The following is a 16,879-nucleotide window of genomic DNA, read 5'->3' on the forward strand; positions in this document are numbered from 1 at the left end:
ACAGAAGGCCAGAGAGCCAGCGCAGAGGCTAGCAGGCCCTGCGTGGGTGACATAGAAGGCCAGAGAGCCAGTGCAGAGCAGTAGAGGGCTGATTTAGGGGGTTTCAAAGCTATGCAGAGGCTAGGAGGGCTGACACAGAGCCTCAGAGAAGCATGGGAAGGAATTTTGTGGAGTAGAATATTTGATTCCGAAGAGAGGTATTACTGCCAGATAGATATCTCTGTTGGGTGAGCCGGTTTGGCACCGTAGTTGTACTCAAGAAAGTTTCTTAATAATAAAACCCTTAAAACTACTGCACCGATTTCCCAAGTTAGGTTTTTCCTCGGACGATTGTCCAAAAATAATAGTGTCCCTTGTGTCTTTGTCTATTATTTCAGTTGATGATCTGTAGATGGTTTAGTCTGCATTTGTGTTTATTTTCAATATTTATATGGTTAAATAACTTGTTAAGAAATAAACAAGTAGGTGAAATAAACCAAATAATGCAGGAATAATTTCTGACGTGTTAGACTTAGAAATTCCAACATGTAGGTAAGCTTGCACTTAAGATTTATGAACACATGAAGAGGGAGGTTGATGCAATACAAATACAAAAAAAATATTGCGTGGACATCAAGCCATGAGAATGTTAAACATTGGTTGTCGGCTATTATTGTCCAGACAGGATTTTGAGCAATGGATGCTCGTAATGAATATTGATTTTGTCAACAAAGTAAAGGTAAAATTATTATCCAGGTATGTCATTATCTTGTAGTAATTATATGCAAACAATTGCTAATTGACGGTTGTTATTTTAAAAATTGAAATACAATACATTTTACTTGAGAACACAATATGAGCTAAATTAATATATGGAGAAAGTTGTGTATGGCTTTTCAAATGAAGGAGACAAAAGCTTGACTTTTTGAATTTATGTTTTGTTGCTTGTTAGCTTCGAAAATAGGTTCAATGTGGCATGGATAGAGTTGGAGGAATGATGAGATTACAAAATGTGAGAGATATTGTCTGCCTTTTATCACTCAAACTTAATATTTAGATAACAGAAAGATTAATGTATTTTTTAGGCTCAATGGTGTGCATACAAAGCTCATGCATCTTATAAGAAGAAGAAGCAAGCAACACTTGATTTACAATGTGTTTGGAGATCAAGGGTTGCAAGAAAGGAGCTTAAAAAACTTAAGATGGTGAGCTTCTTATCACATCCTTTTCTATCTTGTCTCCTTTAAAAAAATGTATGTGAAGATTTCATCTTGTTTTGAATTTTCAAACATAAATATTGATATTTTGAACACATGCTTCAATTATTATCATAGACATATTTATTTTTTATTGTATATATTAGTGTCTTGTTATCTGGTAAGAAGAGACAAGTTGCATTGTCAATTGATTTTGGTATTAAGGTTATGTTTATCTCGATTCATCCACACAATGTCATGCTTTGGGACAATTTCCTTTCACATGCTTCTACAGTAGGTCAAGGTAATGAATTTTTTCTTTTAACTAAGAGATTCTCTTCTTGCAGACTACTAGGGAAACCAGGGCATTAAAGGAAGCAAATAACAAATTGGAGAAATGTATTGAAGAGATGACATGGCAACTAGGTGAGGGTAATATTTCTTCTTTACTTTTGTTAGTTTTTTTGGTTAGATTTCTCAGTTTCTCACAAGATCAAAGTTGTTTGGGTGATGTTGAGAAGTTTTTCTGGGGCTTAGATTTATGAATTAAATAAAAGTGGTAAGTTATGATATTTTCTTATATTTCTATCTTAGCTTAAATTTCTACTAAAAGTTTCTTGCGTGTGGTGATAGTTATTTGAAGACACTTTAAATTTACTCTCTAATGATTGTGTCTAGGGATTCCGATCACCTCAATCTGGTTAGGGTATTTCTGGTGGGATGATTAGTAGGTTGGATGATGAGTAGGTCAAGGTCAACAAACATTTCAGTTTGGTTGCTGCAAGAGCATATTTGTATGAACATATCCTTTTATTTTTCCCATTTGGTAAGTCTAGTTTTTTGTGATACAGTAGGGCAAACTAGGGTTTTATTTCTAGCTAGGGTTATGTTATCAAACAACAGTAAACATAAATAATAGAATTATTTTATGAAAAAAATGAATATGAAATCTAATAATAAATATAATCCTTTGAATGAAAATAACATTGCTCTTGGGCTTACTGCCCGTGTGTTGAGAATATATTCAACCAACAATATACATTGCTCATCATATTAAATGGTTGTTATATAAATGATTTTGGATTTAAAATATTATCAATAAAATTGTTTAATTGTTACCATCTATATTAATAATATATATTAAATAATATTTATAACTTTTTCATTTTAACATGTGATTGTTTATACAAATTATTTTAATATTTATTAGTAATTTCTAGATGTTTTATTGTTTATTAGTAATTATTAATATTTAATAATAATTAATATCACCTATATTATTATATTATTTTACTTATACTAATATTTTATATATATAAAACTAACTCTGGTTAATATAATATTCTTTTTAAATTAAATAATTGAGTATCCTAAAGCCATAAACAAATATTATGTGTTTTACTTATATTAACAAACATAATACTCTATATTTTTAAACATTCTATTCTTCCGAATTAATCGTGCAAACCAGAATTTTCGGGATTATAAAGCCTCCTCCATCTACGACTAAATCTATGGCAAACGATTGTCAAATTCATAAAAAACTTTTTACTTTAATTTACACACTTCTCAATACACAAAGATGATTATCCTTCTGTAATCTGAACATCTAAAACATCAGACGACTAAGAGAATTTCAGTTTAGGACAGTTTCCAACAAAAGTCCCACCTTCCATGTTCCACACCTGGCAGCTCCCGTATCTCAGGGCAATCAACAAGATCTGTAAGCTGCCCCAACCCTTCTATTGTCTCGATCTTTGCACATCCATAGACACCCAATTGCTCCAATGATATCAAGGCTTCAGCACCTGAGATCTCCTCTATGTTTTCACACCCTTCAAGGAAGAGTTTTAAGTTTTGGCAGACCACAGAGCCTTCCAATTTTCCTTAATTCCTTACAATCATATAACAAAAGATGTTCAAGGTTAGGGCAAAAACCTTGAAGATTTGGGCAAATAGCTCCATGAAACGCGCATTTGTCCAATGTATTCAACTCTGTTTCTGCTTCTCCTTCAACCCTTCTAAATGGAAGCTCGCGCAGTGGACACTCAGTTACACCTAAAATTCGCAGACTGTTCATCATTTTTTGAGGTAAGTATTCTATCCCACATCTATGTATTTGCAATTGTATCAACTGAGTCAACAGTCCAAAGGAATCGGGCAAGCATTTCAACCCCGGGCAATCCTTTATGCTCAACTCTATCAACCAAGGGAACGGTCCAAAGGAATCGGGCAAGCATTTCAACCCCGGGCAATCCATTATCCACAAAAATTCCAAATGAGTCAACAGTCCAAAGGAATCGGGCAAGCATTTCAACCCCGGGCAATCCTTTATCATCAACATTGTCAACTGAGTCAACAGTCCAAAGGAATCGGGCAAGCATTTCAACCCCGGGCAATGCTCTATCCACAAACTTCTGAACTGAGTAAACTGTCCAAAGGAATCGGGCAAGCATTTCAACCCCGGGCAATCCTTTATTCTCAACCAAGAACAAGTCAACTGTCCAAAGGAATCGGGCAAGCATTTCAACCCCGGGCAACCCTCTATAAACAAATCTCTCAACTGAGTCAACAGTCCAAAGGAGTCGGGCAAGATGGTCAAATTTGAGCAACCTCTCAGATATAGGTATTGCAGCCCAGCAAGGTTCCCCAAAGAACTTGGAAGCATCTGCAAACTGGAAGCATTTGTCAAATCTATTTTCTGGAGGTTTGCTAGATTTCCCAGTGAATCAGGAAGTGAGATCATTTCTGTACAGTTTCTTAACACTAAGTGTTCCAAGGAATGCACAACACACAGTTCTTCCGGCAAAGTTTTGAATGCTGCATGCCTTATGTCAATCTCCACCAAGTTCTTCAGCTGCATTATGGACTTGGGAAAGCGACAATGCGGAGCGCAGATACACAGCTTTCGCAACTGTTGAGGCGCCTGCAGTGTTTGTGTTTCAACTATCACAAAAACGTCTATGATGATTTTCACTTAGAAAATGAAGTTGAACGCTGAAGGAAAAAGAAAAAAACATACCTGAGATTCACGTTCCCACAATACTCTTAATTTATGTCCTTCCACTTCCAAAACTTCTAAATTCTCCATGGGAATACAGGAAGGTAGGGAATAGTGTGTACACTTATACCAGCGGATCCACCGGATCTGTGGTGCTCGGGCCCTCCTCAGTATCCGTTCCAAATAATCACCTTCAGCGGAGACAAGTTGCAAATTCAAAATGCCACAAAAACGGAAATTATCTAAAAGACGCCTCAGATAGTTCCCAAACAGCTCAGGACCCCATCTTCTGTACCATGACATCTCACTCATCAGCAAGCGAGTATTGTCTTCATTGAAATTGAGGGGACCATCCATCATAATTCCGCGAACTTCGATGTTTCCCTGTTCATTCATTAAAATTATACAAAGGTTTTTCTTTCATTCTCAGCAAACAGGTTAGAAACTTAAGTATTCATCTTTAAACAAAAGTTTGAATGATTACAGAACTTACACATGAGGATAGCTCCAACAAATGATTGATGTTGTTGGGCGTCTGATGCCAAAAACGTCGAGGAGTCGCTTCCTCCGCAATATGTCTTCCCATATCTCGGATTTGATCATGCATTTTTACCTTATTTTCACCATCAAATTCCAAGAGACACTTATTCTTTAGATTTAGAAGCTGCCCATCTGAACCACAGATTTTTATTACAGTATCTATGTCTTTTCCAGTGAAGAAGCAAGCAATATCTAAGAATATTTCTTGATCCTTTGAACTGAGCGAGTCATAACTGATTTTAAGTCGCTCATATATCTCGGTAGTAGGTAATATGTGGTTTAGTCGATTTAGTTTGTCTTGCCAGTAAGATCTGTCTTCACCAAAAAGAAGCGCGCCAAAAACTTTCAGGGACAATGGCAAGCCATGGCAGGCTCTCAAAAAGCCATCTACCAGATCTGCGAATTCTGGTAGAGGATTTGGCTGATTGAAGGCATGACAGCAGAAGAGCTTTTTGGAGTGCTCTAAATCCAGCCCCTTTAGCTCGTAGACTGATGTCTCTGCGATTTTTGCTATTTTGAAGATTTTCTTGTCACGAGAGGTGATCAAAATCAAGCTATTGGAGCTAAGAATATCTTTAATTGGGGAAAACGGTTCCAGCTGTCGAGCATGATCCACATCATCTAAAATTATAAGAAAGCTTCTCTATACCTTCATGAATGTTGTCTATTGGCAGGTCCAATCCAGTCAACTCCTTCAGTAGTTTCCTCTGCAAAGAATGTAGAGAGCCATTGGCTGCATTTTCTCTGACATCGTATAAAATACACGATCTAGTGTAACGGCATCTCCTCTTGCTGAAGTATTGTTTGGCCAGTGTTGTCTTTCCAACACCGCCTTGACCCACAATCCCCACAACGTTGCCCTTCTGCTGCTGCAGAACATTGGTTTCAAATTCCTTCAACTTTTCCTCCAAACCTGTTGGATGTTCGGCCACAAATTTCAATGGTGTTTTGTCAACATGATTCCACACGCGCAGCACGACCGCTTCCAACAGTTCTCCCTCGTCCCTGAATATCAGAGAATAAAACAACTGGTAAAAGGCACTTATATAAAATGTCGCATGCCTAACAATGCATACCTAGATCGGAGAAGAACGGAAGAGGGAGGGAGGTGGTCAGTTTGAGATTCTTACCCATTAAACTGCTTTAACTCGAAACCACTTATGTTTGCAGCAGTGGAGAGAGCTTCTCTCCACTTCTGAATAGTCTCTGAGTCGTATCGATTTTTTTCTTCGTGCTTCAGCAGGGCTTCAGCATACCTTCCATCTTTCCCCGTCCTGCGGAGCTCCCAAGGCTCCACATTGTAAAACACAGGAAGAATAGTGGCCCCCGTCCTTATCATGCCGATGAGCTCATCCAGACACCATTGAGAGTTCGCATAAGTGGGAGAAAAAACCGCTATGTGAATAGCGGCACTTCGAATTGCGGCTTCTATTTGAGAGGGAAAGGTGCGCCCCTCTTCCAATTCTGGTTTGTCCAAAAACACTCGCAATCCAAACGATGTAAGACGTCTGTAGAGATGACTGGCGAATGTCTTCTTCACATCCGGACCTCTGTGATTGATGAATACCTCATAAGAGGTCGATGGAGAAGAGGAAGAAGCAGCACTGTCATTGTGTTGGGGAGCGGTTTGTGCCATTTGAATGAGAATTGCGATGAATGGATAGACAGGGTAATGAATGGATAAAATGGCAGACAGAAAATAAGCAGGCAGATAGATCAGATCGCGGAGCTCAATTAGATGATTGAAGCGCAGGCGGGTGGATTAAAATGGCGAGACGCCTTGTAAATTTTGTGGAAATTATGCTTCGTCTCAGATGAAGAATTTACCAAATCTCCGTCCACGATCATGAAATGACAAGGCCAATAATTAAATATTCCACCCTGGAAATTTCGTAGATCTAACGCTGCGCAGTGTAAAGGCCCTCGTATATTGACCGACATTGTCAAAGTCAATTTCCCGGAAATTATGTCCAGAGTTTTCCAGTGGTAGGAAATTTTGTGGAAATATGTCCAGAGGTTTCCAGTGCCAGGAAATTTCCTGGAAATTGTGTCCACAGGTCTGAATACAAGGATTAATCAACCTTCTAGTGCCAGGAAATTTCTTAGAAATTGTGTCCACAGGTTTGAATACAAGGATTAATCAACCTTCCAGTGCCAGGAAATTTCGTGGAAAGTGTGTCCACAGGTCTGAATACAAGGATTAATCAACCTTCCAGTGCCAGGAAATTTTGTGGAAATATGTCCAGAGGTTTCCAGTGCCAGGAAATTTCTTGGAAATTGTGAGTTTTCCAGAGGTTTCCACAGGTCTGAATACAAGGAATAGTCCACCTTCTTTGCACAATTCTGAAAAAGGAAGAGCGCTCAGGAATTTCCATCCCTTGGGGCCCTCGTGGTGAACTAACAAAGTGGAGAAAGAGTTCAAACGCATATTGGAGTATGAGTTGTCTTTATCATATCCAAACATATCTCATACTCAGATATATATGAGAGACGTGCAGTTTTAGTATACGGTGTAGGAAAAGTAAAAGATTCCAATTTCCACCACATGCGTACCGCAGAGTGAGGACATCGTCGGTTCGCTTAACCCTGGTTGGACATGGCCAACAACCATCGACCGTGATTAGTTCTGAGAGCCGTCCAGGTTAACGGAGTGACTATAGGTGGGCGCCTACAGGATAAGGCTAAATGTTATTTAATGTCTTGTAGTACAAAAAAGTTTTCAATTTGACAGCAAAGTCATGACTTTGTGTGTATTGGTCCACCAATGTAAGAGTCGGTGAGTTAAATTTTCTTGGATGTGTACTCTGCAATCCCATCAAACTATGTAATCAAAATTTTGGGCGGGTTCCGAGAGAGCATTTTCATAGAGGTTGTTAGAGATTTGTTTGTTTGGCCGAGTCATGACTAATTGTTTGTTATGGTAGATGGGTATAAGATGTGGCATGTATGTGTTTATTTTATATAAGAAAATAATATTTGGATGCCAAGAAGTTAAAATATTTTTATATTAGGATTTTCAAGGTGTATTGTATCCTTAATATAATAGGTTTTTGGGTAGATTTTAGATGGCACTTTGGTAGAGACTAGGTACCAAACAAAGGTCTATTTATGTTGAGAGAAAGGCTTGTGAATAGTATTTGGTTGAGGATTTAAGAAAACTCTTAAGGGTATTGTTGCAAAGAGAATTAGGTTGAGAAGGTGTTAGGAACAATGAATTGGAGGAATTGAGAAGGTAAATTGAAGAACTAGAGAATAAACAAATTGGAGATGTTGGAGCTATATTAGACATAGAATTAAAGGATGAGATGGAGGACTAACAAAATGTTGATGAAAGTGACTTAATCAATCATTTGATCTCATTTATGAAGGATAGACTTAATGCAAGGGTGAAAGCTTTTTGATACAATGACAATATGAAAACATAGACTTTCATATAGGAGAACTCAAGTGATACCATGAGTATGAGAATATCCAAGAGCCCAATAGAGTCTATTTTTCAGTAATGAAGTTGAAAGGGCATGTTGCACTCTAGTGGGATGTTGTGTAGAAAGATAGTTGATAAGTAATAGGAGAAGATAAAAACTTGGAAAAAAATGGTGAGTAATAAGAAGGAGAAGTTCTCTCCTAATTATTATCAACAAAGTTTATACAAACAAGCAAAATACTTGAAACAAAAGGAGACCTGTGTCTCGGAGTATATAAAAGAATTCCTCAAACTATCACTAAAATTACGACTTAAAAGAGTTGGAGTATCAAAGTGTAGAAAAGTATGTGAATGGAATGAAGTTCTATATTCCAGATCAAATAAGTACCCATTATTTTTAAAACATGGATTAAGCATATCAAATTGCTTTAAAGGTAGAGGAAAAATTGAATAGGAAGTCACAGTGGAATTGCAGAGGAAATAATCTTAGAGGCAAAGGAAGAGTGAAGGTTGCAAGAGGACATTCTAGTAAAGCCAACGAACCTGAAGTGTATAGTAGTCAAATTTCCAAGAAAGAAAACCATGTTGGTAAATGTAAAGGGTTTGAAAGAGGCAAGGGTAAGTATGCCATTACTTGCTATAGATGTGGAGTAGAAGGGCACAAGGCATCTAAATTTCCAAAGATGCATATGCTAAGAAGAAGGAATGAGGTCAAGATTCATGTCATTTAGGTAGGTGAGGCCTAAGTTATGGGAGGAAATGTTGTAGTACTACAACATGAAGAGGGTGAAAACCTTATGTTTAGAAGGGTGTTGCTCAAGCCTAAAAAGAAGACTGAGAATGAACTTGGATAGAGCAAGAGTTTTTAAAACTAAACGCAAGGTTTATAATAAATGCTACAATTTTATCATATAGGTCGGGAGTACAAAAAATGTGGTGTCCACAAAGGTCATCGATAAGCTAAAATCAAATTGCATCCCTCATCCAATTCCATATCAATTTTCATGGTTATAGAAGGGTCAACAAATTACTATGACATAACAATGTTGGTTGAGTTTCTATATTAGAAATTTTAGTGACCAAGTATTAATTGATGTGGTGGAGATGGACACATGTCATGTATTATGAAGAAAATCATGGTTGCTTGATAGGAAGGTTCTTTATGATGGTATGGAAAATACATATGAATTCGACAAGTATTGTTGGGATGGGGTCCCCTGGGTCAGTGTTGGGGTTAAGATAACCCAAGTTTTGGTACAGTTTGTGTAAATAATGTAAAGTCTCTGCGATTTGTGGATGCGGAGCACATAGATGAATAGGAGTCAAAGGGGCTTAGCCCCTTGTTTTATGTAAAGTTTGAGTCAGTTTTGAGATTTACCCATGGTCCGCGGACCATGACATTGTATGAGAAAGGCTATAAATAGGTGTGTCTTAGAGATTCTAAGGCAACAATAAGAGGAATAAGTATGAAAAAGTGATAGCGAAAAGAAGTGGGCAAGATAGGAGAAGAAAGGCTCTATAGCTGAGTGTGCAAAGGCTTGGGTAGAGTCCGCAACTGAGTGCGTGGACCCCTGCAGCTGTGTGCGTAGGGTAGTTTTGAGTCTGTAACCTTGCATTGAAGATCAATAAAGATAATTTTCAAAGAATTATTTCATATTTCTGTTTATTGTTGTTAATGCTATATGTTGTTTATGAGTCATGTGTTTTATGGAATATTGATGGAATGTTACGCGATTCTCTTTAATAAATATTAATGATGTACACAATGCATGTATAAGTACTTTCGCAAAGACTCTGATGCATTTATTTATGCTTCCTATGGAGATCATACATAACATAGATGCCATCATCAATAAATTTTTGTGGGTTTCTCACATTAAGATGAGGAAATTTCACCTAGTTCATATGTCAATAATAGCTCGTACGATGGAGGAAGGAGGTTGGGGCATTTTGGATACAAAAAATTTTAATAGGGATTTTGTAATAACCCCAATTACATTTTCCTTCTTATTGTAAATTAAAAAAACTAAACATGGGTTGAGTCAAAGGGACACTATTTCCAGGGCTATGAAGGATATGTTGTTTGGGATAGATGGCAGGTAAGGCGCTAGGAACTATGTGGCATTCAGCTGATTGGAAAGCAAGAGATTACAAGGCTAACAAAAAAAAATGGAAACAAGGAACTAGGTGGATCAATTTGATTGGCTTACAAGATTTGGGCCAGATTAGACACTAACTACCAGGAGGTTGAGTTTGAAGAATGGATAGTTTACTAAGTGGAGAGGTCGATTTATGGGAGGAGGAGGGATGTTATTCTAGAGGTTAAGTTGGCATCACTTGGGGATTCAAGTGAATATTTATTCTTGTACCCACTTGGAGGCAGTGCAAAGGAACCATAGTTGTTAGGCATCATTTTTGGGATTTCTAGTCCAACTAGAAGCATCATTTTACCGCGGCAGCGGTCCTGATCTCGAGCCCTCGAATATGGCTCGGGGGTGACCATTGCATAAGGAAACTGGTTGCAGTTATCTATGGTTGGGAGGAGAACTATCGTCCCTAATTCAATGGTTATTTTCATTGAGATAAGTGTTCCTCTCACATTATCTTACTCAATTATTCATACCTATTTAAAATAGGGTTGTTGATCAATGTTAATGGAAGGTACCAAACATGTTGTGTATATTTATACATTGAACTATATGTATAGAAAATGCAAACTATATTCCAGTTTTATATTCTAATAAGTAATGAGTCGCATATATATGTATTATCTAGACTGGAAGGTTTTCTGCACATTTTAGCCATGATGGGTTATTTTTCAAATATAGAAAAATGAGTTAAATTATTTGTGGAAGAGTGACTTGTGTTGATGTGAGTATTTTAAATATCATGTGTTGAAGTAAGAATGGTGCGTGGATCTATCCATATTAAGATGGAGTTAAAGATTAAAAAAATGAATCTCAACTCCTTAGAGCTCTGTAAGGTGGGCTACTCACAACCTGTGATGGCATACATGCCATGAATCATGGAAAATACTAGAGGCCATACTCATTTATTGGTTTTCTTGTCTTCATATTTTGATATATTCATTATCTATAGAGATTGAATTGGTTTAATTGATATATATATCCCTTAAGATGTAAGGAAGTCCAACAAATCGAATCATTCATTCTTAATAGTGAACCCTGAGGATACCCATATCCTTTGATTCTTATTTCATTGTTGTCTAGCACCAAATCCCCATAGAGAACTATAAGTAAAGCTAGTAAACTGAATAATTCTTATTTAAAAGTAGAGGCTTACACCGTATCATTAATATTTGTGCCATAAGCATTGGCGATGAACGCTATATTCACCTACATCCAAGTATTTCCAAAGTGCATTGGCCAAATGCTTAAAAACAATACATCAATAACAATGTGTGGTTTGTGAACGTGAAATTTTCAGCTTCCTATTTGTGTTGGACTATCACTAGTAGCTAGCTTGAGAAATATATAGTTTAAGGATAGGAGAGGAATATCTAATCTTTCTCCAAGAAGTCAATGTATCACAACGACTATTTCTAACCTCAATTTAGCAATTAATCATGTATTATTCTACAGTTTCTTCTAGGTTCTTTGTAATAGGCACAAGTTCCCTCACTTAGGGAATTCCATTCTATAGTGCATCACATTATAGGGGAGCATAGTGTATTATCACACCATATGTGCCCATTAAGATACAACGTTATGAAATGAATCATCACCATCACAAAAATTTGCATAATATATCAGTGTCAGTTACGGACTACAGTCATTGCCACTACATAGCTAGTAGTAGCTTATAATGTACATGATGACTCTAATCACTACATCATAACTCCACGTGCGCACAGTGTCTATCCTTAGTGTCTCCAAGCTCCTTCCCCTAATTTACTTGTGTTTCCTGGACCTTTGCATGCATTTTTCTATATAAGTGTGTGATGCTCTGATTTAGAAGTTAGAGTACTTTTGTAGGACATCCTTAGGATTTTATTACTTTGATGAGCATTCTAATTCATTGTAAACTTTCCATCATTGACAGAATGATGCATAATTTTCTTTAGAGAAGCATTGACCTAAGCTTTGAAACCAATGTTAAGGACTCATTCCTATATCAGGAGAATCCAAGACAATGAAAACCCACTATATAGAAATTGTTTTTTTTTTGTAGTCTTAGTCTACCATTAGGGGATGTAACCTTTATGTATTTCATTTGTTCCCAAACTGAGTCTCTCACTGTTAGGGAATGAATATTGACTCATTACAAATCAACTTAGACAGTTCTAATTTATATGGTTAGGGCGACTTATAGCCATCTCTAATTCAGAAGTTGTAGTAGCTTGTTGGTCACTCTACATAGAAAGCCCACAAACACGTGATGCCTATCTTTAGAATTTCCAAGTCTCCCTTAAAGATAAGAAAACATGAATTTTTTAGGGTACTTTCTTCTCCCTAGTTGTAATTTTGTTGTTACTCATGCAACCCTTATACCTCCCGAGAAGCATATAGACACAAATTTAGTTTGCATAAACGGCATGTATTTACAAGATTCAAATTCTTACCTAATGGAAAGATTGATGTGCTCAGAATGAGCCATTTACTTCTTATGACATAAAGGCTTCTAACCAATTTCCCCATTTGACATTGTAGTACTTAATTTCCACCAATGGGCCATTAATGGTTTATAAAACATATCAACTTTTAGAAAATTGTGATTTCTTAAGCTTTGAACTAGTAATATAACCAGTTCAACCTAGATGCAAGGGAATGATGGATGTCTACTACATACAATACATTATTATTGTTTTTAGAAGACAATGGTTTGTCCCTTGTTGCCTAGGATGGTTATAGACAATGAAAATCAAAAGAACTGTTTTTCTCATCCTCTAGTTGAAAAATATTCAATGCCCTACTTTGGAACATCCAAATCCTTATGGTATTACATGGTTCAAAGAAGCAAGACACTCTACCTTTGTGTGACTCAATTGTTTTGTTACTTTTGTTGTCAATTCATTAATGGATTGTGTGGATTGTGACTCCACACTGACTGATTATTGTGACTTACTCCTTGGTAATCTTACAAGTATTCTAAGAACACATTTTATTATGGTTTTCAAAAGATTAATAAGATATATAAATATATATGACAACATATGGAAATTGACTTCTTTGGTTAGTTCAAATTCATCTACTAATTGGAACTTTCAAGAAGAATAATTGTTAATTAGGTTAATTTGTATAATTCTATGGTTCTTTGTGGTTTGAAAAGTGAAAGAAGACAATGCCATCAATATTTTTATTGCTACGAAATCCCTTCTAGATCCACGTGTAGATTTTTTTGAAGAATCTAAGGGGATTCTACCCATGTGGGCATTACATCATTCTATTTTGTTCCATGATCTACCCAATCAACTTCCTTATAATGCTATTGTTATTGGTAGTGAAAAAACTGAAAAGAATATTAAGAAGTTACTTGAACAAGGTAATATTTTCCCCAACTCTTCCCCTCATTGTTCTCCTATGTTTATTATACCCGAGAACAAATAGGGTGAATGGTGGTTTTTTATAGACTACAGGGCATTGAATATAGTAGTTGTGAATAACTATTTTTCTCTTTGCATGATAAAAAATCTACTAGATCAAAGTTGGGGGAATTGTTTCATTATAAAGATTGACTTGGCATTATGCTATCTTTGGAGTCATGTTGCACCTCAAGACACCTGGAAGACTACTTTCAAACCTAAGTTGGGATTTTTAAGTGGTTGGTGATTTCTTTTGGCTTACCAAAACTTATTCTACTTTCCAGAGCATTACCATTGATGTTTTAGGACTCATTTGAGTACTTTGTGGAAATCTATCTAGTTGGCATTTTTATTTAAAACAAAACTTGGGAAGACCATATGCGACATGCACTGGTAATGTTGGATTTTTCTTTGTTAAAAGATGTTGTAAGCTAATATTAAGGAATTATTGTTTGACTAAACCTTGTATGTAGGCTTCATCATAAACGAGAATGGAGTTCATGCAAATCTAGGTAAAATTAAGGTGATCAATGATTGGCCATGTCCTAATACATTTGAATAGTTGAAGAACTTCTTGGGTTAGTAAAATTTTCTACAGGAAGTTAATGTACCATTTCTCTCATATACCCTGCCCTCTACATAAACTTACTAAGAAGAATAAATTCGCATGGGAACCATGATATGAAACTATATTTTAGAAGTGAGATGCTCTATAGTGCCAATTACGGTTGTTCTCTACTTGTAATTTTTTTATTTTTTATTTTTTATTTATTTATTTATTATTATTTTTTTTTTTTATTTATTTTTTTTTTTTTTTTATGTAGAGCCAATAGGTGCATATCGTATGCAGGGAAGGCATCTTATAGCTTATTGTTCATAGAATTGTGTCACTATATAGACTAAATCACAACACTATTGACAAAGAGTTTTATGCATTTATCAATATTTGACAGAGAGATTTGTGTGGATGATTTTCCATTTGTGTTTGTAGGAAAGTTTGGGATGTTAACCAAACTATCCACCCTGTGTACACCTAGGACTTAATTAATTAAATATGGAAAATACATCTTATTAAGTAATGTGATTTCCTCTTTATCCTAGTATTGACAAAGTATCATCGCTTTTTTGTAGCATCTCCATATATGTATGATTAGCCACTCACAGTAGATGTCAAATGGTGTGCCTTGTTTGAATGTTATATTACGGAGACAGCTATGACAAGAGTAGTTTTAGGTCAAATAGATGCATAGTTACCAAGGCAACTAGCTTACTTAAGGTTGAAAAACTTATGTGAAGCTAGTATAAACCCTAACCTAACCCTAAAACATAAAATAAGAATTGAATTTTGGTTTTAGGGAGAAATATAATTCCTACTATATGTTTTGGGCATATGATTTCAACCAAAGACCTGCTTGCGAGGATGTAAGCAACTCTAGGTTTGTTTATAGACAATGATATTCAAAAGAACCTTTTCTCTCATCCTCTAGTTGAAAAAAATTCAATTCCCTACTTTGGAACATCCATATCCTTATGGTATTGTATGGTTCAAAGAATAAAGACACTCTACCTTTGCGTGACTCAAATGTTTAGTTACTTTTGTTATCGAGTCACCAATGGATTGTGTGGATTGTGACCCCACACCAACTGATTATTATGACCTACTCCTTGGTAGTCTTACTTGTATTCTAAGAACACATTTTATTATGGTTTAGAAAAGATCAATATGATATATAAAAAAGGATGACACCATATTGAAATTCACTTCTTTGGTTAGTTCAGATTTGTCTACTAAACTGGAACTTTCAGGAAGAACCATTATTAATCAGGTTAATTTGTATAAGTATATGGTGCTTTGTGATTTGAAAAGTGAAAGTAGACAATGTCATCAATATTCCTAAGCTACAAAATCCCTCCTAGATCCACATGTAGATGTTTTTAAAGAATATAAGTGGATTTCACGTGTTGACCAATCAAGTGTCAAATACCCCATGAGCAGAGTACATTTCAGAGTTTTCCATCATTTTCAGATCAGTCAGAATTTTCAGACTTCATTATTTTTATGCAGCGTTTGGTCATCATGTTGTAAGCCAAATTTTGCATCCCTCTAAGGATGATGTAAAAAATTATCTTAGTATGATGAATATAAAGCCATGTAACACATCTAGGTAGCTTAAGATTTTTTGCTAGAGTGTTTTCTCTCTAGGGAGTTTCTTTCCTTAGCTAATTATTTGTGTTTCTTAACACTAAATAATTGGTTAAGTTTTTCTCCCACACATCCCCCAAAGCTAGAGTGAGGCTTGATGGTAAACTCTTAGGTGAGTCCTAGTGTATAGATTCAATGTAAAATGTCATACTAGATCTATAAAGTTTCACAAAATTTGGTTATGTCTAGAGGTCAAATTTTAATTGTTAAAATTCCTCTTATGAATGGATTTTTTATGTAATGTTTGATGTAAAGATGCAAAAAAGTGATATCTATAGAAGTTGTAGGGGGTATGGGTACTTAAAATTATACCTCAACACCTCAAATTCTATCTAGACACATTTTGAGTGTGGAAAAATATGTTTAAACCCCTCTAGAGTCATACTTTTTATTTTCCAACAAAAAATGGAAAAATAATTAATCGGAAATTGTTGAGAAAAATAAAATTGTCTGCAAGTGAAAAAAAAACTTGGAAGAGGACTTTCCCGAGAAAGGAATCAAGTAAAAATCTATGGAATCTCCACAAATCAAGCAGGGAAAAGTCCCACAAGAAATTTACTCAATTAATTTCCAAGAAAAATCATTTTTTTAATGAGATGGTCCAGGTTGGTTAAGTTGAATGAGAAATTTTCGAGGAGAAAATTTAGAAAAAATATTTTTTGGACTGAGATCAAATTTTTGGTCAATCCAACACCATATTCAAGGGAAATTGAACTCCATTCTCAAGATCAATGCGGGAAATCAAGGGATGAGATTAATTAGGCATGGATCAAGCCTTCAACTAGTCATTTTCTTCTGGGATCAAGTAAGATTTGTACAATTTGTTGGGCCTATTCATTTTCACTTGGAGAGGTATATAATCTCTCATCCTTTCTATAAATTGAGGTAAAAAATCCCCATTATAACACAATCATAAATCGAGCTCTTGGCTACTGAAGCTTTGCTACAATATTGTATTGGAAATTAGTTTTTGTGGGTTAGTTCATGTTGGTGT

The 16,879-nt window shown here is 35.8% G+C and overlaps 2 protein-coding genes across 2 annotated transcripts; both read right to left on the reverse strand.

Moving 5' to 3' along the window:
* Positions 1 to 2,708: 2,708 nt before the first annotated feature.
* Positions 2,709 to 5,331, reverse strand: LOC149255059 (uncharacterized). Its single transcript, XM_089460304.1, has 3 exons — positions 4,670 to 5,331; positions 4,198 to 4,560; positions 2,709 to 4,101 (listed from the first exon to the last, which is right to left on the reverse strand). The coding sequence occupies exons 1-3, from the start codon at positions 4,781 to 4,783 to the stop codon at positions 3,013 to 3,015; spliced, it is 1,566 nt and encodes a 521-aa protein (XP_089316430.1). The 5' UTR covers positions 4,784 to 5,331; the 3' UTR covers positions 2,709 to 3,012.
* On the reverse strand, positions 5,331 to 7,085 carry LOC149255060 (TMV resistance protein N-like). Its single transcript, XM_089460305.1, has 2 exons — positions 5,847 to 7,085; positions 5,331 to 5,721 (listed from the first exon to the last, which is right to left on the reverse strand). Exons 1-2 carry the CDS (start codon positions 6,350 to 6,352, stop codon positions 5,334 to 5,336), a joined length of 894 nt encoding a protein of 297 aa, XP_089316431.1. The 5' UTR covers positions 6,353 to 7,085; the 3' UTR covers positions 5,331 to 5,333.
* Between the last annotated feature and the right edge of the window lie 9,794 nt (positions 7,086 to 16,879).

Source organism: Pinus tabuliformis, chromosome 7 (assembly GCF_031772625.1).
Source record: "Pinus tabuliformis cultivar Carrire ecotype Pingquan chromosome 7, CPIR1, whole genome shotgun sequence".
Lineage (NCBI taxonomy): Eukaryota > Viridiplantae > Streptophyta > Pinopsida > Pinales > Pinaceae > Pinus > Pinus tabuliformis.